The sequence below is a fragment of the Saccopteryx bilineata genome, chromosome 6 (genome assembly GCF_036850765.1).
Source record: "Saccopteryx bilineata isolate mSacBil1 chromosome 6, mSacBil1_pri_phased_curated, whole genome shotgun sequence".
NCBI classification, from domain to species: domain Eukaryota; kingdom Metazoa; phylum Chordata; class Mammalia; order Chiroptera; family Emballonuridae; genus Saccopteryx; species Saccopteryx bilineata.
In genome coordinates, this window is record NC_089495.1 from 118,351,314 (window position 1) to 118,374,183 (window position 22,870).

At 40.9% G+C, this 22,870-nt stretch overlaps 3 protein-coding genes across 24 annotated transcripts in view; 1 reads left to right on the forward strand and 2 right to left on the reverse strand.

Moving 5' to 3' along the window:
* The window catches only part of ALG5 (ALG5 dolichyl-phosphate beta-glucosyltransferase), a 49,502-nt gene extending 34,607 nt beyond the window's left edge, over positions 1-14,895 (reverse strand). For all 3 annotated transcript variants that reach the window (XM_066236618.1, XM_066236619.1, XM_066236616.1), the window contains exons 1-6: positions 14,745-14,895; positions 11,079-11,250; positions 10,627-10,673; positions 8,024-8,092; positions 5,250-5,342; positions 2,397-2,510 (exon numbers count right to left, since the gene is read on the reverse strand). In XM_066236618.1, the coding sequence (XP_066092715.1) occupies positions 2,397-2,510; positions 5,250-5,342; positions 8,024-8,092; positions 10,627-10,673; positions 11,079-11,250; positions 14,745-14,828 (579 nt within the window). In that variant the 5' untranslated portion in view covers positions 14,829-14,895. The remainder of the gene's footprint in view (positions 1-2,396; positions 2,511-5,249; positions 5,343-8,023; positions 8,093-10,626; positions 10,674-11,078; positions 11,251-14,744) is intronic.
* Positions 14,896-15,769: 874 nt separating this feature from the next.
* EXOSC8 (exosome component 8) lies at positions 15,770-21,941 on the forward strand. Of its 4 annotated transcripts, none has more exons than XM_066237810.1 (11): positions 15,770-15,886; positions 16,963-16,999; positions 17,235-17,298; positions 17,847-17,920; positions 19,072-19,117; positions 19,804-19,909; positions 19,993-20,038; positions 20,748-20,844; positions 21,073-21,193; positions 21,274-21,380; positions 21,726-21,941. In XM_066237810.1, the coding sequence occupies exons 1-11, from the start codon at positions 15,870-15,872 to the stop codon at positions 21,839-21,841; spliced, it is 831 nt and encodes a 276-aa protein (XP_066093907.1). In that variant the 5' UTR covers positions 15,770-15,869; the 3' UTR covers positions 21,842-21,941. The 4 variants fall into 4 exon arrangements, with proteins under 4 accessions (XP_066093907.1, XP_066093908.1, XP_066093909.1 ...); XM_066237811.1 differs by lacking the exon at positions 15,770-15,886 and adding an exon at positions 15,925-16,094 and having other exon boundaries at positions 21,288-21,380; XM_066237809.1 differs by lacking the exon at positions 15,770-15,886 and adding an exon at positions 15,929-16,094.
* The window catches only part of SUPT20H (SPT20 homolog, SAGA complex component), a 36,377-nt gene continuing 35,365 nt past the window's right edge, over positions 21,859-22,870 (reverse strand). For all 17 annotated transcript variants that reach the window (XM_066237792.1, XM_066237801.1, XM_066237799.1 and 14 more), the window contains one exon: positions 21,859-22,354. In XM_066237792.1, the coding sequence (XP_066093889.1) occupies positions 22,217-22,354 (138 nt within the window). In that variant the 3' untranslated portion in view covers positions 21,859-22,216. The remainder of the gene's footprint in view (positions 22,355-22,870) is intronic.

Sequence of the window (22,870 nt, forward strand, 5' to 3'; positions counted from 1 at the left end):
ACCGAATTTCTTAGGGATTTAAAAAAAAATATATTTTAGTTATGACAGTTGACTTTTTAAAGTGGTAAAAAATACAATATATTGTATTCTAGAGAGAAATGCTTAACCAGAGTCTTTCTTTCCTAGTACTTCTTCAGTCTTTTCTGATATTGAAGTTAATTCCCAAGGCTGTGAATTAACAGTTTGGATATGCTTAATCGTAGTCAAATGCTTTAGTTCTTTAAAACTCAACACTTAGAGTAACAGTGTAGTAAACTGAATTAAAATTTATAAAAAAGCAACATCATTCTTTTATTTGATGAGTGGTGTCTTACTATTTTCCTGCCTGTTAAGAGTATTCTCTCTTAAAAATCGTGACGATATTAACTTTATGAAAATTTCTGTGGTTAGCAAAAATTATCGTTGTTACGATTAAGGTTTCAACCTTCTAGAACAAGAGTGATAAACCACAGCCTGAGTCAAAGACTGCCTGCTGTCTGTTTTCTGGATTGCCTAACAGCCAAAAATGGTTTTTTAAAGGGTTGCTAAAAAAAGAAGAATATTGCAACAGAGACCATACATGGTCCACAAAGCCTGAAATATTTACTGCTGTCTGGCCCTTTACACAAAAAGTTTGCTGTTCCCTGTTCTGAGAGACATCCATTTTTCACATAAGCTTGCTGGCATTAAACACTGTTCTCAAAGGCAGCCCTTATCCTTCAAAGGTAATGGATATACACTTTGTGATCTGCTAAGACAGACTCCCGAATGTTTCATTATATACAGTCTACCACTCTTCATGTTTTCAAAACAGCCTTTCTAATTTTTGTATTCTCTTTGGTTTCATCTTTACAAAGATCTCAGCAAAATGACTGATAAATGACAGACTTGGGAAATGAAGGGGTCTCTTTTGGAAGCCTGGTCATCCACCCACATACTGAGAGGGTAAAACAAATATACTAGCAGCTTAGACTTGCCACCTGGTCCACAAAACAGGGGAGCAGTGCTTGTCATACTTTTTTGTTCAAGGGAGAACTAAACCGTGCATACACCTATGAAACTATGATGTACCAAAACACACTTAGCCAAGGATTACTACACTGAAGGTGAGGGACATTCAGGGTCATTAGTTAGCAATCACTCCAGACTGAGTTGTGTGAGTAGTTTTAGTCCAGCTGTTTCATATATGTTACCTTTAATCGTTTGTGGCCTTATAAACCTAAAAGCTAAGCTTGTTGGAACTATGTCTACGTGAGAATTGAAGACCCTAATCATGGCCTGTGAGAAATTACTCCACAATTATGGTATATACCTTTTGTGTTATCTATTTCGCCCATTCAGGGATTTTTTATTCTATTTCAAATAGCTAAGCCACCAAGTAAGTGATTGTTATATACTCTGTATGGAAAAATTACTATAAAATCAAGCAAATTTTTGTTTAAAAAAAGGTAGAATAACTATTGGTTAGGAAATTAAAAAGCTCAGAGAAAAGCTTTTCACTTAAAAAAATAGATTACAAATAAAATGTCTGGAACTAAATATAAAGTCCTATTTTATTTCTTTGTCCTATAAAGCTCTACTTGAATCACATACATAATGTATCAGTTTAAAACCTTATAATTATCTTCAGAGAAGGAATTGCAGGCAACTTTTCTAAGTCCAATATGTAAGCATAATCAGGCCAGAATGAGTGACCTGATGACTTTAAGAGGAAATATAAGAAAGAAGTAATAGCAAGTTTCTTTCTATTGCAATTAAAAATAAAATCAGCTCAGAAGGAAAGGTTAGAATACATGGAAGGACATGAAGGACAGCCTGTTAGAACAATACTGTGAAAGACATTAAAGTTAACTACTGCCACCCAGTGACTCAATCAGATAGTCATCATGGGATTTGACTATGTACTTTGAATCCCATGTTCCCTGTTCATTTTCAGAATTATTCTAGTCAATATTATTATTAGGTATTGATAAGTCTCAAATGTAGATGCTGAGTGGAAGTCAACCTATACTTCTTAAAATTATGGCAGGAAGCTGCACATCATCTTTTTTTGTGTGGTTGCTATTCTTGTTTGCTTGTTTTATTAAAGAGATTCTGTAATCCAGTTTCATGTCACATCTTTACCCGGAAGCCTCAGTCTATCTTTTACTTAAATGTGTATGCATGACTAATATAAGCTAAGCAATTATAAATTGAGAGATGGCCAGAATATTAAATTAGTGATCATCAGGTGAACCTCAGAAGATCAGTGTTTATAATAAAATGATTAGCTCTTCTGTAGACGCGAATACAGGAATTTCACTCCCAAGAATCCTTAGTTTTTCTAACTTATAGGTAAGCTCCGTATTCATCTTACTTCAGATCCCCTGTATTCTTGGTTGAACATAATATAACTATACCTGTATTCCTATACTCACAGGCCAAGGTTGTAGATCATTAAGTCCCTTCTCTAATTTCTCGACATCTGGAAACTTGGTGGCCCCATCAGCATCTGCCATCAGGATCTTTTCTCCTCGAGAACTGAAGACACCCTGTTGAATTGCAATTAAAAAATTTCAATTAAAAGAAGTTGCTTAAAATTAAGGTCAAATTCAATGATCTCTATGTCTGTTCAGCTTTGCTTAAAATATCTAAGAGTGAAATATCAGGTATGTGCCTCATCTCCTTATGGCCTGGTTCTTGGCCCTTCTTTATTACCTCTGCCTTGCCAATCTCGCGGCTTCGACTACCACTTGATGTATGTAGTACCCATCTCCTCTCTCCCAGGCTATCTGAACACTGCTCAGTACCTCAAATCCAATATGGCTTCAATTCAACACAGCTCTTGGCCCTGGCTGGCTGGCTCAGTGGTAGAGTGTCAGCCCGGCATGTGGATGTCCTGGGTTCGATTCCTGGTCAGGGCACAGAGTGAGAAGCACCCATCTGCTTCTCCACCCCTCCCCCAGCCACTTCTCTATTTCTCTCTTCACCACCTGCAACCAAGGCTCAATTGGAGCGAATTGGCCTTGGGCGCTGCGGATGGCTCCATGGCCTCTGTCTCACGTGCAAAGAAGGGCCCAGTTAATGAGCAACAGAGCAATGCCCCAGATGGGCAGCACACTGCCCCCTAGTGGGCTTGCTGGGTAGATCCCAGTCCCAGGGCATGTGGGAGTCTGCTTGTCTGTCTCCATTCCTCTCACTGAATAAGAAACAAAACAAACAAAAAACCCATCTCTGAAACCAGTTCCTCCTCTGGTGTTACCCACAGCCATTGGTCACTCAGTCCTCTCTATCACCTGGTCCAGTTTTGTCTCATTTAAATACCTCCTACATTTATCCTCTTTTCTTCTGTTTTGTCACTACCACAATCCAAATAGTATTTATTCATTGTATCTTGCCTAAATGACTGCACCAGCTGAAGCTAATGCTGCTCTGTCAAAGGTAACAAGTCTTAAGCCTGAAGTTCATGATCTGAACCCACCACCAAGTCTGACCTCCTTTTTAAAATAAAGCCACAAGCACCACTAGTAGTTCTTTCATTGTGCCTCTGGTCATTTTTCTCCTCTGCAAGCTCCTTGACTCAGCTTCTGCCTGGACAATTCCTAATCCTCTCTGAAAACTCCACTCAGAATTTACTGCCTGTAGGAAGACTCTGCTGCTCCCACACTGGTGGAAGATGGTGCCAGTATTTTGTGCGCGCGCACACATGCGCACACACACACACACATATCTTTTTAAACTCAATGTATTGGGGTGACACTGGTTAACGTAATTATATAGGTTTTAGGTGCCAAACTCTAGTACTTATCTCTATACACCACCCCAAGTACACACACTTCTATGACAGCAATTACAATAACGTTACACTGTGACACCCTTAAGGACAGGATGGGTGTCTTTCATCTCGGTATCTCAGATAAAGCACCTGACATATAGCAGGAACTCAAATATTGGCTTAATAAATAAGGGAATGGATGAATTTAAAGTCCATGATGATACTGTAGCAATCCTAATTTTCTTTTCCTCCCTCCTGTTTTGTGACCTGGTCAGAGCAAACTCATTGAAGCCAGTACATACTCTGAAAACTCCAACTGTTTCTTCTTGCTTTGCTGACTGGCATGCTCTTTTTCAGGGCTAAACTAACCTACTCTAATCTTGATTTATCAATAATATCTATGTGACCCGGAGTTATCTACCCTACCTATCCATGCCTCAATTTCCTCCTCTATAGAATCAAAATAATAAGACCTAACTCGTGAGACAACTTGAGGGTTAAATGTGATACTTATGCTGAAGTGGTCAATTTGCTGTCCAGTTCAAAATAAATCACTTGGCATTCACCATCACTGGAGGTCCTTTGTGAACTTGCTATTTTCCTCATTTGTCTGAGAATGCTAATTACCTACCCCCACACTTTCTTTTCCTCTTGGTACTAACTGACAGGACCCTGATCCAGTCACTGCTCTGGCATCGGGTGGAATACTGGGGAAAGCAGTTGGGCTGCATCTTGTGCCCCCTGTCTTTCCTTCTCCTTGGAGCATGGAGGCAGTGCTACAGGAGTCACCTTGTGTGCATGAACAACAGGGAGGAGCTGGTCTCTGATCACACCATGCATGGAATTGTTGAACAAGTCCTGGGCTACCTTTATCTAGACTTCTTTTATGGGGGGAGGGTGCTAAATGAATAAATAAACTCTAAGTCATGTAGGGCATTATTTGAGTTTTTTTGTTTCACACATTGGTTTGTTTGTTAGCATATACTGATTCCCACCTGATATGCCTCTGGTGAGAGCGACCTCTCTCGGAATTTCTATAGCATTTCACTTGTATCTTTCTCATAAGCAACATTACCTTTTCTCGTAGGCCGTAAATTTCATCAGCAAAGCCCCATATTGGACTGATCTTAGTTCATGCCACCATGGTTATTATAACACAGTACCTTCATATCAGTAAAATTTAATACATGAAAGCATTTTGTAAATTAAGAAAAAATGACATTATCTTATTATCTAGGAATTCTACTAAAGGTAGAAAGGGAAACGGTAACATTTTGAACTTTGATTAAGCAAACATATTTCTCTGGGTCACCCAATACGTTACAGATACGGCATGTTTTCAGATTTGATCCAATACACATATATGTATGAAGTTACTGTTATAAGTGATATTTCCCTACTAATTTGAAACGCTGGTATTCGGACAGCTAGCTGTAGATTTCATATGTACCACAGTCTGCAAAAGAGGTTATACAGAATACCTTTGTGTTTTAGGTCAAAATGCCGAGTGTGTTACCATTTTAATAGCTCCTCCTTTCCCACGGTTCTTCACCAGTGTTATCACTCGTACTTTGTCACTTCCATATTTCTGGCAATAGTTAAGAGCTACCTGTCAAATTATATAAAAGCGAGAAAAAAAATTAACTTGGATTACAAAATAGTAATAATATAGAGCGGGCTTCTCATTTTGGATTAACCCTTGAGTAGTGAGTTTTTTTTCTTCAAAAAATGAAATTAATTCATTACAATTTTATTAACTTAAAATCATGTTTGTTTGATAACCAATTTATGGAAACAAGAAGAACATACATTTGCCTTTTTTTAATGTTGCCTTACACATTTTAAAATGAAATTAAATCTGGATGGTCAGGAGGCACGAGGACAGACATGAACGCTGGCACTACTCAGAGTTAACGCTGCTACTCCAGTCGCCCTGCTCTATGACTCCACTGTACCCGCTCCCTATTTTGGTGGCCCAGGGAGCTGCTGAATTCCTGGTGCTGAGACCCGACATCGACCTAGTAGGCTGAGGTCAGAGTTCATGCTCCTGCAGAGAAACCACCAGAACAGGCAGTCGCCATCCCTTAGTCTCTCGACTCCTCTACCTAAGCTGCTGAGCTGCTAGAAAAGACAAAATCTCTGGGATAACTGACGAGTACATACCTCTGACCTGAGCCTGCAATTATGATTAATGACTTGTTAGCAACCGATATTATTCCCCAGAATGGCTGTTTGTATCCTGCGCCATTTCCCTGAAGTCTCACTTGCATCCCTCTCCTGGCAGATAACCACGCCATGATGCTTCCTCTTCTGAATCTTCACCCCCACCAGCTCCACAGCCTCAACCGGCTCAAGACTCCAGCACACTAAAAACTTTCCTCTGACTTCACTCATTGTCAGAAACTGCCAGTAGTCTTTTACAATCAAAGTGATGAAACGGTGCTCTATAGCTGCCATCTCATCTCCCCACCACTGAGTCAGTCTTCAAGCCATGGCAGTACGGCTCACGCCCGCGCCTCGTCCATACGCCTCTCTGCTTCGCCTCCTCTCCGTGGCACCTTCTCCCTTCAGCTCTCGTTCCCCTGGGCAGTGATGAAGTCACTCCTACCCAGAGTCTGCCTTCTTGTCGGGCCAGCATCAGACACAACTCCAACACCGAGGCTTTTCCCAGCTTCTACCTATGCCCATCCTCACCTTCCTCCAGGAAAATGGAAGGGAATTCTAGTAATATGTCCCAAGGCATCTTCCCATCCTACGCTTACTGTACTTGTCCCGGAATGTGACTGCAGCCCTTCCCTGCTAGGTGGTGAGCCATGTAAAGGCAAAGATGACTATTTCTACTGCCTGACACTAGTCTAGAATTTACTAACCTCAATGAACAGATGCAGCCACAGTCCTTTGTATACACCATTATAGCACAGTGGTGGGCACTGTTAACCAAGCTCTACATGGGTACTCATATCACCAAACTCTGGTCCTGAATTCTACTGGAGGTCTGCTGGAGGGTGAGGCTTCTGGGAAAGATTTTTATTTCCAATTAAAAAGGAGAGAGCCACTCAGAGATGAACCGAAATGTCCCGACCATCTCTTACTGCCTGGGACACGTGGTGATTGGAGCCGTGGCAATCCCGTGAGGAGGAGCGTGTGGGGACGAAGAGCTGCTTTCCTTCGGCAGGGTTGGTGCTCTTCTGTAATCTCAGCAGTAAGCGACCAGGGTTCCTGTTCTGTGCCCACCCTCCACATGTGAACAAATTGCTAGAACAGTCTGTGCTCGTACTTTCTCTGCCGTATTCACTATGCAAAGTACAGCACTTACTCTGCCTAGAACAGATCCCGTGGGGCTTTCTGGCCTCTGTGCCTTCGTTTTTACACCATCCTGTGTGTTCTCAGTCATAACCATCCTCAAGGTTTAGCTCAAACATCACTGTCTTTATCTCAGTCTTTACAGCACTTGGTCTTTGGCCCCAGCATGGAATTTGTAGGTGTGCCGCACGCCGTCCTGAGGCTTCTCTCACTCAGGGGTGGGCTCACACATCTGGATGCTCCCTGCGGTGTCGAGCACTTCATGCTACTTGGCATTTAACAGAAATTATTACTGAGGAGTGAGCAAGTAACGAATGTTTCCCTGTGTACGTATTATAAGGTCTATTATGTTTCGATTTAACAAAGAATATTAATAGCATTGGAAATGTACCTTTTATTATAGAAATATGACTGTCAAGGAAGAAAATGTGAAGCATTATTAATAATGAAAACATTTAGATGTCCAAAGAGTGATTTATCAGGATCGCTGGCAAGATTTAATAAATGTACCACTGCAAGAATTGGTGCGCCTGGGCCTGGCAGCCACAGGTCTAGGAAAGGAGGCATGAGGGGGGACAATCCCACCTGCTACGGGTAAATCTAGATGGGGACACACCTGAGACTCAGTGGTGATATGAAAGCATCTTCCTATTTGTGCGACTACTTCAGAAACTGCCAGGCAAGGTACAGGTGTAGCAAACAGGACAGAATCATGCTCAGGGGAAGAGGAATCATAAATCGATAGGCAAAGACATGTCCCCAGGGCTGAAGGGACCCGTTGCTCTGCATGTTCTCTCCTGGTCTGGTGATCTTCAAAGCTCCCTTGATCTTACGGAACAGTGAACAACACGTGTACTGTCCAGCTTTTCATAAATAAAACCTCTCTGCTCTCTCTACTGCCCTCACTGAGCAGAAATAGGATTTTATGTTTGCTGAATTAGTCTATATTTTCTAACTACAGGCAACTCTAAAAGCAAGCGTACTTACCTTTGAAGTCTGGTCTCTGCTGCCATCATCAACTACTATCACCTCGTAAGTGAAAGTAGGATCTTGTTTCTGTGAGAAGCAAAAATAAAATATTGTAATTTGACACAATTGCCATGAGAATTCTAATAAAATTGCAAAGAATATAAAAACGAATTGTTTTAGTGTTGCTGTGTATGGATATGAATATAAAGGAATGCATAAACCACACAGAACAAAAAGGCCAAAAGAAATGGAAGGAGAGGACCCAGGCAGGAGTGGAGGGCGGATACTGACCACACCTCTATGAGCGTGCACTCTTCCTGTCACCTGCCCTGTACCACATCAGGAAGGCGTCAGGCCCTTGTGCTGCTAAGCACACCTGTGAGATGCTACTGGGTGTACAAGGGAAGAGCCCACAAGGTATGTAGCCAGCATGCGCATTCCAATCTGGGTTTGCGGCTTCTTAGCCTTGTGACTATGGGCAAGCTTGTATTTTTTGGCTTGTTTCCTCATTAAAAGCAAAAGAAACTTGGTCTATGCAGCTGGTGTAAAGATGACATGTAACAGGAGAGGTGGAAGCCTCAGATAAAGTGAGGGCTCAATTCTCTTCCTCTTCCCTCCGTAAATTTAATTTCGAGTAGATAACCAGGGCTCCTCACATTTGATAATCTTCTCTCTTCCCTTCACACAAAAGTAAATTAAAACATAGATGTTTCAGCCATAAAGCTCATTTGTTTTCTTAAAACTCTTTGAGATTCCAACAGCAGCTGATGCTACAAACAGGAGCACATACTACCTTTCTTTTCCTTCACAGGGAAAGAAAAGGAAAATAAAGGAGGGCAGGACTCTGTAGGATAATAAATACAAAGTAATTTCACTGTAAGTCAGTGGTTCTCAAAGTGTGTGCCCTAGATGATCTCCAGGTGTGCCTTCTGACATTCCAGAGAAATATGTGCCAACAGGGTTTTTGGAGTTTAGATTTTTTGGGGACAGAGATGTGGGGAATTGGCTGTAAGCTGACAGTCTGCCCAACCCCCCACCTCACTTGCCTGATGAGGCTGCAAAAGGCTGTTAAGCTGTGGTGCTGGATTATTTACACTACCCCCCATGTTCCCCGGGAATACTGGAGGCAAGTTTCTTCTATGCTTTGTTTGGTGTAAAGTTAAGATGATATGTATGGTGGGGGTTTTGGATTGATGATTAAACATAAGGAATTGTCTCTTGAAGTTTTTTGGATTTCTATAAAAGAAGAATATGTGGCAATATCTAAAAAAGCTTTGAACATTTTACTACAATTTTCAACATCCTATTTATGTAAATTAGGATTTTCTACCTTCAACACAAGATTAAAAAGAGAGGAATTCTTCAATGTATTGATGAGGAAATGAGATTTGCCTTTCAAATATATGCCCAAACATTGAAGAAATTGCTAGGACACATCAGGCTTATGTTTTTCATAAACACAAGAATGAAAAAACTTAACACATTTGTGCTGGGACCTGCCAAATATACTAAATCTTAGTAAGAATGTATCTATATATATAAAAAGATAACTTTTTTTTTATTTTTTAACCCCCTTTTTTATGAATTCTAAAAAGCATAACTCAAAAAAATCTAACATAAAAATGTTTTTTGTCAGAATAAATTTAATTTTGTTGTATTTATTTCATTTAATTACCATAAAAGCATGCTTGGCCTTTTATATTTTTTCTCTAATATTTGACTTAATATTAATATTAATAATATATTAATATTAATAACATATTTCTCAGAAATTTGTATACAGTGTGCCTACAATTATTTGTAGGATTCTAAATGAGCCCTGACTTCAAAGTTTAAGAACTACAGCCCTAAGTAGTATAAGTCTTTCCAGTAAAGGTCTTTCTTTTTTTTTTTGGTATTTTTCTGAAGTGAGGGTGGGGGAGGCAGTCAGACAGACTCCCACATGTGCCTGACCAGGATCCACCCGGCATGCTCACCAGGAGGCGATGCTCTGCCCATCTGGGGCACTGCTCTGCTGCAATCAGAGCCATTCTAGTGCCTGAGGCAGAGGCCATAGAGCCATCCTCAGCACCGGGGCCAACTTTGCTCCAGTGGAGCCTTGGCTGTGGGAGGGGAAGAGAGATAGAGAGAAAGGAGAGGGGAAAGGGTGGAGAAGCTCATGGGCACTTCTCCTGTGGGCCCTGGCTGGGAATTAAACCCAGAACTTCCACACATCGGGCTGATGCTCTACTGCTGAGCCAACCGGCCAGGGCTCCAATAAAGGTCTTTCTTAAAAAGCTATGAAAGTGAGAACAACTTTGTGTGTGTCATACCAAGTCTGCAGATGCTTATCACTCTGTTTTATGTGTATCACCAGGCAAGACAGGCTAAAAAGCAGGCAGGAATATCCCTAAGAGAAATCCCAGCTTTGCAGTTTGCCTGGGGTCACCCTCCTGCCTCTGGAGGTGGTGCGCTAGGTGCCGGGCTTGCCTGCAACACACTGAGCACAGGGAGGCCCCGGGATAACAACAGCCCAAGCAGGGCCACACTGTCCCCATAGCGGATCTCGCCTGGGGCCCACAAGCTGGTGACCCGGTCTACTTTTAACAGGAGACATCATATTGAAAGAGAAAACACAATACCTGTCTTTCTTCTAGATAGCCCAGAGCTTCATCCATCATGACAGGCACTCAAAGGAAACAACAAAAAATAAGGTATGTTAAAAATTGCTTTTAAAAATGACTTACCAAGTGCTAACACACTCAGTTTACATGTGGGAGAACGTCCGGACAATCTAAGAAGCTCTTCTGGGACGTTCCTGTGGTGGCCAATTCCATTGGAAACACCTGTCCTCTGTTCACATCTTGCTCCTTCCTCCTCAAGGACACTTCTGTCTGTCTACTCACTACTTGATGCAGCTGCTCATGACCTCAGAGCTAGTATTCACTTCCCTGCTTCTGAACTGCAACTACCAACTAGGTACTCGCCACAGCCCATGACTACTAACATTCTGGAAAAGGCAGTCAAATCCAATACCATAAATATCCTTTTCTTCCCCAATTACCCATTACCAAAACAACCAAACAGAGCTCACGCCGAGTTTCTTCATTGTAGGAAGGCACAACAACAGACAGCTGCTTCGTGGGCGAGTCCCTGATGCTGGGCAGCATCTCCATCTGCCCTCTGGCGTTTAAGAAGAACTTCTCTTCCTCGTGTCGATGAAGGGGTGGCATTTCTGTCGCAGTTATAAAAGCCACAAAGGAAATCTAAAAGTGGGTATGTTAAAAAAAAAAAAAAGCTAGGTCGATCTTGTTTGTTTGTTATATTCAAAGGCTATATCGTTTATGTGATTCTTGTTTTCTGTTGGTGGAATATTTATTCTGTTTTTATCCCATTAACAATGGTCTGGAAGTGACTCCAAAATCCAAACCAGCCTTGAGAAGAACGACGATTGCCCTATCATTCAGAGTAAGATACTAATGCCTTAAGAGGCTGTCTTTTCCCACACCGGTCATTCCTGAGGCCTGTCACCCCAGATTTCATAGGGAACACATTTTAGAAGCACAATTCACTCTTAGATGTGCCAAACCCCTGATCCCAGGCACACACACAATGAGGTCCCATCCCTACATAGAACCTATATGTGACAGAGGACAAGTTCATACACAGTTAGCTGACGTGGCATGAGGGCAGCCCTCCCATCCAGGACCAGACTGACCCAGGGTATGAAGGGAAGTTTCCTAATCACAATAGTGGGGACTAGTAATGCTTAAGAATTTTTGGTTCTTATCCTAGATTTGAATTCAGAATACAGTCTTTTCTAGAGTAAAGTATCAAATTTGAAGGTTATGCATTAACTATTCATAGATGCCAAGTACTACCAATATTATATTGCTCCCTTCCAAATGCCATTGGAGCTAGCTTTGGAGATAACTATTCTCTAGCACAGGAGTCGGGAAACTTTTTGGCTGAGAGAGCTATGAACGCCACATATTTTAAAATGCAATTCTGTGAGAGCCATACAACGACCTGTGTACGTTATACATTATCCAATAAAAATTTGGTGTTGTCCGGAGGAAAGCTGTGATTGGCTCCAGCCACCTGCAACCATGAACATGAGTGGTAGGAAATGAATGGATTGTAATACATGAGAATGTTTTATATTTTTAACATTATTTTTTTTTATTAAAGATCTGTCTGTGAGCCAGATGCAGCCATCAAAAGAGCCACATCTGGCTCGCAAGCCATAGGTTCCCGACCCCTGCTCTAAAGCATTGCTTCTATTGGCACACCTTCTGCTTTCAAAACAATCAACTTACATATTTTTGGAATGTTATTCATGTGTAATTGGATAGCCATTTATAATGTTACACTGAGTATATACTGAAATTCCATATGCTTCCAACTGGTGTGAGCATGGACAGTATCCACACTAGTGGGTCAGAAGAGAGTTCCTGCACCGCAACCCTGGTGTCCAGACTGTGATTTCTAAAGTCTATCTTCCACTAAAAGTGACCAGTACTCCTAAGAGGAATGGCTGATTCAGGTTCTGGGGCAGGAAAAGAACACTGATGGAATAGCACACTGATGATGATGAGGCCATGACAAAAGGACAAAGTGGCCAACATGAAGGGCTCTTGGTGGCTTATGATGGGAGGGTTTGAGCTACAAATTACTGCAGTGCACTGAAAAACACATGCAAAGTATTCTAAATCATGGATTCATGACACTAAAAATAAAAAAAAAAATTAATTGGTTGCCTTTGAAAGATGCTGGGCAACCACTCCGTTATTTTGAAAACTTCCCTTTTATCTTACCTTTTTTATATGACAAGCATGTCATTGGTTAATTGGTAGTAGATTAAATTATTTTTCATTATCAATCTCTAGGTAATAAATGAAGAAATGATATTGTAATATTCTACTTTCACAGCTCCCAGTGAAATAATCAATTTAGGCAGTGATCATCAATGACCAATAAAACCATTAGATTAATGACAAACTTGATAACTGGTGGGTCAGACTAACAACTCCTGAACCCGGGGGTTCATCTTAACATCACAGAGATCTCATAAATGTGGTATCACTCACACACTTTTCTAGATTAAAAACTTAAACATGCATTTCATCAGTCTCTTGATGTAACTATTGGTTTATAGGAAATTCAAGAGACAGAGTAAGACGTTAAAAGCACCACAGGGGTGCAATTGTAAAATGCAGACTGTGAGAAATTCCACAGGACTAATGACCACTTATTAAAAGAAAGGAAAAAAGGGGAAGAGAAACTTGTTACAGATTAAGATTTGCGATACAGCAAACTTGTTAGATTAAGACGTGATACATCAATGAAGTGCTACTTGCATGCTGACTGGAGAAAACTGACTATACTAAGACATCTGGGAGGCATTGCAACTGACAGGTTCTTTAAAACCAACAAATAATGGTTAACTGAAAAAAATCTGTAATAATCCTATTGTCATTTATTTTAAAAGGGGTTCTATCTTTAGAGATAAATGCTGAGGCTTTACAGATAAAATATTGTCTTGGATCTGCTTCAAAATAATCCAGAAGTAGGGTGGAGAGAAAGTATGTATGGAGGGTGGAAATAGAAATAAAAAAGATTAGTTTGTTTGTAATAATGACCTGATCTGGCATTTTAAAAAAACCAAGTTCTGCTAGCTGTGTGACATCTGTGTACAGAGCTCTTCTCTGAATCCTCAGTTTCCTCACCAGTCAAATGAAGCTAATGATAGCATTTGCCTGTTGTTTGAAAGATGAATTTAGGTAATCCTGCTACCCTTATAACCACTTCAAGCCGGCAGTGGGATCAAACATTTCCAGTAAAAACTTGTAATGTATACATGCAAACCTGCGACAGACTCAACATGAGGCTTTTGTCAAACCCCCTCTGACCAAAACCTGACTTGTTCAAAACCCTAAAAAAAAACCCCAAAATATCCATCCTACCACTAAGGGGATGATGACTCCTCCTTTGTCACTCAGATGCAAATTACCAAAGAAATCAGGATACAAGGCTTTTTCTCTATCTACACTGTTCCTGAGTTTCTCAACTTTCTGGCAAGATGACAGAGCGGCCCTCCTCGTGCTAACCTGAATGCCAAGGACGCTGAGATTTCCCCACTTACTAACAGCCTCGTTCTACATTTTATGGGAGAAAGTTCACTGGGTCAGCAACTGTTTACAATGTTTCTGTGTTCCCATTAGAAGAAAATTCGAGTTCGATTTCTGCACTGCATCTTTGCCAGAGAGCAACTTTGGGGGGTTTAACTCTGGGATATAACGCTCCCCCCAGACAGATGCTTGGTCTTCCTGTGCTGCTAGTGGGTCGGGCTCCACGCCCTGATCAGTTCTTCCAGTAGCAGATGGCGGCTGTCAGCGCCGCGTCGCCGCTAAGGAGAAGGGAGCCCGGGGAGCACTCGCCCCCGCGGTGGCCGCAGACCCAGGAGGGTCCCTGCAGAGGTCGGGATGGGCACGGTCCGGGAGCGCGGGGGCCAGAGACCGGAGCGGGAACGTCCCAGAGCGCACAAGCGAACAAGGCTCTGGGTACGCAGGGCGACAGCTCCAACTCAAAACCCAGCGAGGCAGGGAGGGGCGTGCAGTTCGGGAGGCACGTTGGGTCCAGGCTCGGGGGAACAGGACGACGAGGGACAGTGCGTAGCTGGCGCCTCGGCACAGCTGCCCGGCCTGGTCTCCCGGGGAGCAGCGAGTCCGGCCCGGCGGCCCCCGACCCCTCTCCTCACCAGTATCAGGGATGCGACCGCGAAGGCCGCGCCGAGCGCCGCTCCCAGCACCGCCAGCTGCACGGGAACGAAGCCATCCTCCATGCCGGGCCCCGGCCCCGCCGGCTCCGGCTCCGGCTCCTCCACGCACGCGGAAGCCGCCGCCCCGCCTCCCCACCCCACCCCCGGGCATAGTGGCCACGTCGGGCGCCCGCCGCCCACAGCGCCCCCGCGCGGCGAGGCCGAGAACACTCTGCACCTGTGAGCCGGGCGCCGTTCCCAAGGAAGGATGCCGCAGTCAGCAAGAAAAATACAGCGTGTTCACTTCCATCTCAGTGTTAGAAAAGCAGCAAAGTTCTTTTTCTAATAGACTTACTAAAATATAATTCTCATACTATACAATCCAGTCATTTAAAAGTTTTGGTATGTTACGTAATTTTAAAAAACTGATCACATAATTTTTTGACATTTTAACCATCGCACGTGTACGATACAGGGGCATCACATTTACGACTGTCTTTCTCCCACCATCACCATTGTTTTTAAAACTTCCTCTGGTAACTACAGCTACAATCTACGAGTGTACTCATGCTAAAAACATTACTCTTGGTGTGTATCTGACATTCAGAGGTAATCGGCTATCCTTCATGTCATCCGGCAGCCCCAGCCAGCGAGGAGCCATGAGCACCAGAAGTCGCGTCACCTCCGCGGCTGGAGCGGCAAGTTCTTTCCTGGGAGAATGAAAACGCGAGGGAAGGACGCCCACGCTTTGAAGTGATGCTTCCACGCAACACCACACTATTTGCTATAAACTTTGGTCTTTTAAGCTCTTGAAACCAGACTGTTTCTAAAGGGAGACGCTCATCACTTATCTAGTAGCAAATTCGTCAAAATGCGTAGAACGTAAGGAAACCTAGAGGGGCTTCTGACTAGGCGCTGTGGAAACAAAGGCGGGCTGAGAACCCCCGTCGCTGCGTCGGGGCCTTCTGCGTCTCCTGCAGCTAGAGAAGGCCAATAGCTTCTGTTTCGAAAGTGCTGAGGCGGAGCAGGCGCGCGACCTGGAGGCGGGGTGTCGCGCAGGCGCGCGATGTCTGAAGCGCGAGGGTCTCCCCGCGCAGGCGCAGGAGCAGGCGCGCGGGCGGGAAGATGGCTGCCGGGTTCAAGTGAGTATTGGCGGCTGGGGGGCGCGAGTTTGTTCCTTGGAGGATGATGGCTTCCTTTAACCCTTAGCTGGGGTTTTCTTACCAGGAGGCCACTCCACCAGGTTCCCACTTGACGCCGCGGAAGCAGGCGACGGATGGGAGGACCTGGAGGTGGTGCGGTGAAAGGAAAGGGGGCTTATTCCCGCCTGAGACAAGGGAAGACGGAAGGGTGCGTGTAGCTAGCTCAGCGCCTGCCGCGAGGGCGTGTGGCTCGGTGTGCAGCGGTCGTGTAGCCCCGGGACACAACAGTTGTATGTTTTTGCAACTGTTGTTGCATCAGAAGCACATGCCACTCCATTCTCCCTCTCCCGTAATTTATTTCTAAAGGGATTGTGTCTTGGAAGTTTTTTACACTGCTGAGCCTGTAGAGTTTCGTTCTCAAAGTTTTTGAGTGGATAAATAGGATTCCAAAGGAAACCAATTATATCGAAACAGTAATCTATTTTTATAAACTCACGAGTGTTATGATATAGTGTTGTACATATACCTGCTTTAAGGTTAACTTTCCTAAACGACAAGATCTAGTTGGGAGTCTAGTAACTCCTAGAATTTAAAAGTATCGATTAGTACCCATACCTTCGACACCTATTATGTAAAAACAAAACCCTTCAGTGACTGTAGTTATTCAAGTCGCAGGAACTGCTAATATAATGGTTTATTGCCCATAGTCATAATTGAAGAATCTGCTAAATTTCAGTTATAGGGTAGTGAAACTGAAGATGAAACTTTTTCATGCTTACTAAGAATACCTGCCTCAGAGCTAAAATGACATTAACACCTGGCTTAATTTTCTTAAAGATGCCCAATGGCTCTGGACTCCAGTCTGGTAAGGCAGAGTTAAGGAAAGCAATTAAGTATGATTGCCACACTGTGAGTACCTGCATTCTGTCGTAAGTTGTATGTGGCAACATACACGTCAGAATTTATGAAGGAAACTTGCACGTTGTGCAGATATATGGTGCATCACTACCCTTTAAAGTTCTTTGCTAGTTTCTGGGTTTAAGATTAACCTCAGATATATTTTTAACACGTTTCAGAACTGTGGAACCTCTGGAGTACTACAGGAAATTTTGGGTGAGTAAAGTTGGTTATGTAGATGTTAAAGCTTTTGATAGCAGTATCATATGGTTTTAAAGACTTTTCATATATGCAAATATTGAAGGTTAATTATACACCAAAACTAATGTTATATGTCAAATATTTCTAAAAAAATTCAAGTAATTTTAATTAACAAGGTTTAATTTGTTTTCCCTGGTTCTGTATAAAATAGACTTGTAGGTGTAATCTACTTTCATATATATTTATTTAGAAAGAGAACTGCCGTCCTGATGGAAGAGAACTTGGTGAATTCAGAACCACAACTGTCAACATTGGTGAGGATATTTTGAGTTCTAAAATAGAATGAAGTTGCTTCATTTTTGAAAATAGAATTCTTTTTAATAGTAAGAAATTTTTATATGTAATTTTTAACTCACATTTCTCTCACTTGAAATGCTCTTTAAAAATTTAAAGTGCCTGTAAAGAGTTCTTCCCCCTTTCTTCCACACCTCCAAGGCCTGGATTTCTTATGTCTTAACATTTACTAACCTTCTGTTGCAAACATGAATTTTCCAGTTTTACCTGTTACGGCATTCCCAAGTTTTAGCCTCTTTGGTCAAATTCTACCATGTTTAAGGGATTCCAGTGATTTTGTGTCGATAGATTTTTATCTGTGCAGTGCTGTGACTGAATGAAAAATGATTAACTCAGAGCAGGTGAATAAATTCTTAAAAACAGTAGTTTTAAAGTTACAGACTTTAAAAAGACTTTAGCTCGTAATAAACTTCATAAGCAATTGACTGGTATGGCAACATAAAATCATGTAGAAAGCAAACACACTTTTTTATGGACTTTCATTTTGCTTAAATACTTATCTTTTCAGGTTCAATTAGTACTGCAGATGGGTCTGCTTTAGTGAAGCTGGGAAATACCGCAGTAATTTGTGGAATTAAAGCGGTAGGTTTAATGTGTCTTACTGAGATTTGAGTTACCAAATTAACCTTATATACTTACTACATTGTTACATACACTACTAGTGCTTCTAGTGTCAGTCAGGTGTCAGCTTTTAGTGTTCATTTCCCAACAGCTTTTGTCTTTATTAGATACACAATCCAAATTTAATGCCTCAATTATAATTTATGAACATTCATCAAATGTACTGAAATCAAGTAATTTTCAAAATACCACCTTGAATTTTTTAAGAATTTGGGTGTCATTTTTGGTGATATCCTTTTATCCAGTGATGGCTCTGAATCTGCAAATGTGTAGAAAATTGAGGTTGTTCAAAAGAAAATCTTGAGAGAATAATAGCTACTGTGTACTGAGTAACTGTTATGTTCCAAGCACCTTATATTAGGCGTTTTACAGAATTGATCAGTTTAATCTTCAGAACAGTCATTTGAGGTATAATTTCTGTCTCCTGTTTTGCATGAGGTATAGTAACTTGTCAAGGAACTTAAGGCTCATAAATAGAACTTAGACTCTGGCTCCAAAGCCTATGCTTTGACTACACTGTACTATTACTTAAGTTCAGATTCTTCCTGGTAAAGCTGGGGTGACATTTGAACACTTACTGCCAAGTTTTATGTTAATGACTTAATGGCATTATCTCATTAACAGTCTCTGAATTTAGGCCTCATTAATTTCCCATTTGGCAAATAAGGAAATTGAATGGTAAGAGGTTAAGTAACTTGCCCCAGGTCTCTTAGCCAGAAGTGTGGGTCTGACATTTGAACCAGGTGATTCTAGAGCTGTTGCTCAGTTCCTAAATCTGCCTATGTCAGTATCACACATTCTTGGCTATTGATAAGTGGGATCAAGGGTGAAGCAGAATCCAATTAATATATTTTAAAGGAGCCCCAGGTACTTTTGAAGATTAGCAAGCACTATAGTGTAGTTAGCTATGTATGCTGTACTGCCTTATTACCTACAGAGCTCATGTGAGGGTTGGTGCCAGTGTCTGTAGAGCCCTACACAGCTCAACTCCCCAAGCATAGTAGATGCTCATGATGTAATCAATTAGATAGTCTTTGGTAAAGCCTTCTGTAACTGACTACTGTCTTCACAATTTTTTAGCTTTCACAAGAAACATTTGTTTGCTTCTGTAGGAATTTGCAGCACCACCACCAGATGCCCCTCATAAAGGCTATGTTGGTACGTTAAATGATTTTGTAATTTTAATACAAATACATTAACATTTAATATTAATGTAGCTAAGCCTTAATAGTTGAAGGAAATTATTCATAATGAGAAATATACAAGAATGAAGCAGACATTCTAAAGCTTTTTTAGAAGATAGCATAATAGCAAAATAAACAATTTTGTAAACTTTTCAAACCTGTTCAATCAGGTTTTTTATTAGTACATTCAGATGTCATCAATGAAGAAACTAGAATTTCCTAGGGCCTAGGCAAAGGGCTGTATTGCAAACTTTTTTGTTTCCATCAAGATTCATCTATACTACTATGCACTTTTTTCCTTGACTTGGACCATCTGTTCTTTATGGTAGGAACCACCATTTAAACAAAGTAGAACGGTTGGGTATGAGTAGAGGGGCTATCTTCTACAGATCAAAGTATTTTGAAAGAAAGCTAGGTACCTTGTGGATTTAAACATTAAGCAAATGCTTTTTTGGAGGGTATTATTTGTGTGGTATAAAGTTGGAAATGTAGATGTTATTTTATCCAAACTTAGAGTCTTAGAGAGACCAAAAAAATTGATGTTAAAATTCTTTGCACTTGCCAGGGCCTGTCCCTGCCCTTGCGGTGGACTAAATACCTCTAACACTTCCGGAGACCACACATCAAGTTTATTTCATAGCTGCAGAGTGTCTCTTTCAGTTCCCAATGTGGATCTGCCACCCCTGTGTTCATCGAGATTCCGGTCTGGACCTCCTGGAGAAGAGGCCCAAGTGGCCAGCCAGTTCATTGCAGATGTTATTGAAAAGTAAGATCACGGGATAAAATACGACTGTCATTCATTTTCAGATAGTTTTGACCTTTCATTTACTGTGTTGTCATTATATCAAGTTCACAGATAATTCAGAAAGAGGACTTAAGCATTTCTCCAGGAAAGGTAAGAGGAATCAAGTTCTAAGCTTTAATTAATTATGAAAGTGTTTGGGGTCAGGGCAAGTAAACAGAAATGAACCAAACCACAGTAGCCTTAAATACAGATGTCTTGTTTGTAGATGGAATTTAGTACAAATATCACTTTTTAATTCTGTAGTTCATAAAAGACAACTAGTTGTGATTAACTTATTATTGCCTGACTTGACGCTACCTTGAGGTAGTTTTTCCCCTTAACTTTCATATCGACTTCATTTTTTATTCCTTACGGCAGATTTGTGTTTAAGGTGAATCCACCACACTGTAAGTTCTAACTCGGTGTGAAAACTTAGTTGACCAGAACCTATAGGCTTTTCCTATTTGATTACGTATTTATTAGCATTGTAAATCCTAGAATTTCATGTATTAAAGATTTTTTGGAAAGTACATTTTGATTTTCACTTGGGACTTTCAAGTTGTTGACCTCATTAGCAATGGGAATGGGAATCCTATTGTCATTTGTCAGTTTGGTAGTGAATAGCCAGCTTTTACCAAACCTGGTTTATTTTTTATTGTTTGTTTACTTCATAAAGTAAAGCCCCCCCCCCATTTGTTAAGTTTTTGAAGCCTTGAAGGTTGTCTTACTCACCTAAGGGTTCTGTGGTGTGTAAGCAAATACCGTCCATGTTCTACCCATCAGAAGGCTTTATTTATACTTTGTGTGAATTCTGTTTTAGCTTGCTTGGGTTCTGTACTGTGATCTCATTTGCCTCGACTATGATGGAAATATTTTGGATGCCTGTACATTTGCTTTGTTAGCAGCTTTAAAAAATGGTAAGCAACCATAATAAAGGGCAACATTCCTACTTACGTGTCAGAATATTGTTAAATTCTCTCAAGCTTTATAGGTTGTTATAATTTAGTCATTTTAGTGTTTCTACATTATTAACAATTTTATATTTTTATCTTAATGTTTTAAGGTAATTTTTTTAAAAGAATACTTCTGGACTTGTTATGTACACTAGAGCGGAAGATTGACTTAACATATGTGCCTTTTTTTAGTACAGCTGCCTGAAGTTACTATAAATGAAGAAACTGCTTTGGCAGAAGTTAATCTGAAGAAGAAAAGTTATCTGAACATTCGAACTCATCCAGTTGCTACTTCTTTTGCAGTATTTGATGAGTAAGTAATTGTGATTTTAGTATTCTAAAATAAATTGTTTCATGGTTTGATAATTTATACTTCATGATTTTTTAAAATAGCACTCTGCTCATAGTAGACCCTACTGGAGAGGAAGAACATCTGGCAACTGGAACCCTAACAATAGTAATGGATGAGGAAGGCAAGCTATGTTGTCTTCACAAACCAGGCACGTTCCTATTTCAGTCCTGTGTTCATGGAAACGCTGAAATTTTTTACATTAGGGAAGGCCAAATGGGATGTGGGATGTTTTATGGTTTACCTAATGCAGCAAGTTTAGGATGAGTTTGTTACCTCAAACTCTACATTTTTATATTGTATACCAGAGGTTCTTAAACTTATGATATGCACTGGAAATCAATTGGTGGTTTTGCTGCCTTATTAAAACATAACCTGCATATCTTGAAACTATACCTCTGGGTTACATTATTGGATTTTTTGGTTTGCAACTTGACATGATGTTGGTCATTACAAGTGAAATAACAGACATTAAGTGTTGACACATAATTTTCAGGTGGCAGTGGGCTGACTGGAGCTAAACTTCAGGACTGCATGGGCCGAGCAGTTACAAGACACAAAGAAGTTAAGAAACTAATGGATGAAGTCATTAAGAGTATGAAGCCCAAATAAACAACCACATTTTCAAAACAGATTTGTAAAAACTGTATTTGTTACACTGTGCACAAATCTTTTATATACTAAATAAATATCAAACTACATTCTTCTGAAAGACATTTGTAGAATTTCTTAGGCCACTTCCATTATGTGTTATGTAGAGTGAAACCATTTTGAAAAAGCAATGATTTAAGCAAACCAATTCTATTGGTTTGTTAAAGCATTCCCCTTTTTTTATTTAAAAATCATAGGATTGTGCTTCTGTATAAAGTTTGTACATCTAACCATGTAAAATACTGATACATTTTAAAAAACAAAAATGAAGTAAAAACTCAGAATCCTTTTGATTCATTGCTCTAATGTTTTTAAAAAAGAAAAATAATGCAAAACTCAGAATTTTGGAGTGGTTGGCGTGCCTCTCTTCATTTTACTTTTTGACTGGCTGCCTGTATGCCGATGACGATGTAGCTGAGCTGTTTGTGCCGCCGCTGCCGCCATAGCCATTTGATGCTGCAAGAATCGCAACTGCTGCAAAAGGGAGGAAGAAACCAAGTTACGTTAATCGCGGGCAGGCACAGAAAGGTGCTTTTTCTGAGAGTGATGAAAACAACAAAACTGAAAGGGAGAAAGCACCAAGATAACAAAAAAGGACTATACCACATTCAGACAACGCACAAACAGCACCAGTGGCACAGAAGTCTGCTGAGGGCTCTTATAGTGGTTCCTGGTAAACTTCAAAAGTATTTGTTCCTTTGCCCTGCCAGTCTATACTGCAGTAACTCAGCAACTTCAGTTACCGTTTTGTTGTATGACAGCTGATAGCGATATAAAACCACCTTGCATAGTAAAGATAAGTCAACCATAATATGCTGACTTCCTGAAATAATGGAATAACATTTTTCTAAAACACACATGACATTTGCTAACAGGAAACATTGGCATACTTGCCTTTTTCTGCAGTACAAGTTAACCATTGGCACTGACAACTCTTTATTTCAAAATATACTGCACACTACAAAAATGGATGTTAATGTGCCACCAGCA

Bases quoted from the DNA above. Each gene is read 5' to 3' on its own strand.
- EXOSC8 (XM_066237809.1), top strand. From the start codon at position 16,021: ATGGGAGGACCTGGAGGTGGTGCGGTGAAAGGAAAGGGGGCTTATTCC. The intron at 17,921-19,071 runs GTAGGTTTAATG...TTGCTTCTGTAG, and splicing joins TAATTTGTGGAATTAAAGCG to GAATTTGCAGCACCACCACC. The intron at 21,381-21,725 runs GCACGTTCCTAT...CATAATTTTCAG, and splicing joins ATGTTGTCTTCACAAACCAG to GTGGCAGTGGGCTGACTGGA.